The 2,918-nt window shown below is 43.4% G+C and overlaps 1 protein-coding gene across 1 annotated transcript; it reads left to right on the top strand.

The window, feature by feature from the left end:
- The first annotated feature begins 10 nt into the window (after positions 1 to 10).
- Positions 11 to 877, top strand: LOC120245262 (olfactory receptor 7C1-like). The gene has a single exon (XM_039252229.1). The coding sequence runs from the start codon at positions 38 to 40 to the stop codon at positions 875 to 877; it is 840 nt and encodes a 279-aa protein (XP_039108160.1). The 5' UTR covers positions 11 to 37.
- The last annotated feature ends 2,041 nt before the right edge of the window (positions 878 to 2,918 follow it).

Genomic DNA, 2,918 nt, shown 5'->3' with positions numbered 1-2,918 from the left:
GGGGCTGCAGTCACTGCTCTTTTGGCTGTTCCTGTCCATGTACCTGGTCACCTTCACTGGGAACCTGCTCATCATCCTGGCCATTCTCACAGACTCCCGCCTCCACACACCCATGTACTTCTTCCTCTCCCACCTGTCCTTTTCAGACATCTGTTTAACCTCCACCACCGTCCCAAAGATGCTGCTGAACATCCAGACGCAGAGCAAAGTGATCACCTACGAAGGCTGCCTCAGCCAGATGTACTTTTTCATGCTTTTTGGAGTATTTGACAACTTCCTCTTGACAGTGATGGCCTATGACCGGTTTGTGGCCATCTGTCACCCACTGCACTACATGGTCATCATGAACCCCAAGTTCCGTGGCATCCTACTTCTGGGATCCTGGGTATTGTGTGTTCTTAACTCTCTATTACACGACTTAATGATTTTGCAACTCTCTTTTTGCACAGAGCTGGAAATCCTGCACTTTTTCTGTGAACTGAAGCAGGTGATCCAACTTGCTTGCTCTGATACGTTCCTCAATGACCTGGCCATGTATCTGGCAAGTGGGCTTCTGGGTGTTGTTCCACTCACTGGCATCCTCTCCTCTTACTCTAGAATTGTAACTTCCATTTTGAGAATTTCATCAGTGAGGGGCAAGTATAAAGCATTTTCCACTTGTGGGTCTCACCTCTCGGTGGTCTCTTTGTTCTATGGTACAAGCCTTGGGGTGTATCTTAGTTCTGCTGCTTCTCAAAACTCCAGAGCAAGTGCCATCGCCTCAGTGATGTTCACAGTGGTGACGCCCATGCTGAACCCCTTCATCTATGGTCTGCGGAACAGTGACATCAAGCAAGGCCTGAGAAAGCTCTTTAGCACAGAGACATTCTCTGAATAGAGGATTCTTTGTTTCAGGATAAACACTTGAGGAACAAGGCTTAAAACTCTAGAAGAGCTAGATCATGATATTTGTACCAGTTCATAGGCTGACAATCTGCGGCTTATCTTCCTACAGTACTCTTTCTTTAAAGTTTTTCATGCATCACAAGCAACTATTTGTCTGTAGTTTTTTAAAGTTTATTTATTTTGAGAAGGAGAGCAAGAATGAGTAGGGAGAAGCAGAGGGAGACTGATGGAATATCCCAGGCCGTGTCCATGCCGTCAGAGCAGAGCCTGGAGTGGGGCTCAGTGTCACAAATTGTGAGATCTTGACCTGAAACAAAATCAAGAGTTGTACGCTTATCTGACTGAGCCACTCCGGCACCCCTCTTCTGCATTTCTTTAAAATTGTTTAGGCCTCTCATTAAATTCCATTGCATGGATATTTAGAAAATTTTCATGTGTATTCATTTTTAGAGAGAGAGAGGGAGAGAGAGATAGAGAGAGAATGAGAGAGAGAGAGAATGAGGGAGAGAATGAGAGAGAGAATCAGATGCAGGCTCTAGGCTCTGAGCAATTAGCACAGAGCCCATGCAGGGCCTAGACCCATGAATTTTAAGATCATAACCTGAGCCTAAGTCAGACACTCAATCAGTTGAGCTACCCAGATGTCCCCATGCATCGATTTTTAAGAACATATACACAATATAGCAAATTGTGTGCTTATCATGTGATAGGAGGATCATTGGAGTAAATGTGAAATGCTTCTTCTCTGGGTTGAAAGCAGGTATGTTTTAAAATATCTACTTTTGGAGGAAAAGCATTGAACATGTTTGAGGTTATATGCAAGTTTCCTGGGTTCTGACAATAACTTGGAAGGAGATCACGTCTAAAAGAGTGGAAGCACCTGGAACCCTGTGAGATTTGTTTATAGTAATCTACCTTCACAATGCAATGTCTAGTCTTACCTCACAGTCCAAAACATAAATTGTGAAGGTATGTGACTCCTGATGTTTCAGGCCTTGATTGTGTTGTTTGTGATCATTTTCCCAGGGATGGACTTTTTCTTTTCTTTTAATATTTTAGTAGGCAGCAACACTGTCTTGTGATTTCCCTCAGCACCTCCTACCATAATAAGCTCTTCACAGATCTGACACACAATGTGGCTACACTGCCTCTTGTCTCCTGCACCTTGTCTAATGCTGCATCCCAGAAATTAGGCAGTGATAGCAGGATACGCTCATGGACCTAACCTGTGCTGTGTGAGACAGAGTAAGACGAGTGTCTCCTTATCACCTGACCCCAGAGGCCCCCACTAGGACTATAACGCTTAATGGTCATTTCCTATCACCTGACTCATAGTTTTCCTGCTAAAAGTTCACAGGTCCTTTCAAACACAGTATGCAGATAAATGTTCATGGAACCGTCTTTCAAAACAGAGACAAAAAGAAACAGGGAAAGCAAGAAGAAAGGAAGAACATAAAGAACAAAGGGATAAAGAAAGGAGCTTACTTGTAGCATTTGCCAGTTTCCACAATATAAGTACTCTCATCTTGTCCAACATCAAGGTACCAAGTTTAGTTCAGACCACAGTCCTCATGACCCATTATAAGCCAGGTAGTGCCACCACCTCAGAGCCTTTAGGTTGTGTAAGGAGCAAATTGTATAGTAATTGTTGCTGTTTCACAGCCTTCCATCAGATGTAAATGGTTCCATCAGTTGAAGATCTGGGACTGTTGAGAGTCGCAGGACTAATACTCAGGTAGAGATTATGACCCTTCATTGTGGTGATTCAGGTCAGTGTTGTCTTCATGATTATTAGAGGTGGTTGCTTGTTTGTTTTTGTTTTTGTATTGCTTGTTTTGTTAGTTACACACACCAGCCATTAGTAAGCTGCCCATCTTTTTTTCTTTTTTTTTTTTGAGACTCCTTGATGAATTTGCCATTTTCAAAAATCCCTGTGGCTCAACCAGTGTTGATGAGAATGATTAACTCTCATGCACTATGAGTACCATACCTCGAATGGTTTTGGACGGCTGACATGGGCCCTGGCAGTTCCG

The sequence above is a fragment of the Hyaena hyaena genome, unplaced genomic scaffold (assembly GCF_003009895.1).
Source record: "Hyaena hyaena isolate Hyena2069 unplaced genomic scaffold, ASM300989v1 scaffold_414, whole genome shotgun sequence".
In the NCBI taxonomy this organism is placed as follows: domain Eukaryota; kingdom Metazoa; phylum Chordata; class Mammalia; order Carnivora; family Hyaenidae; genus Hyaena; species Hyaena hyaena.
This window is presented reverse-complemented; position numbering and strand designations above follow the sequence as displayed.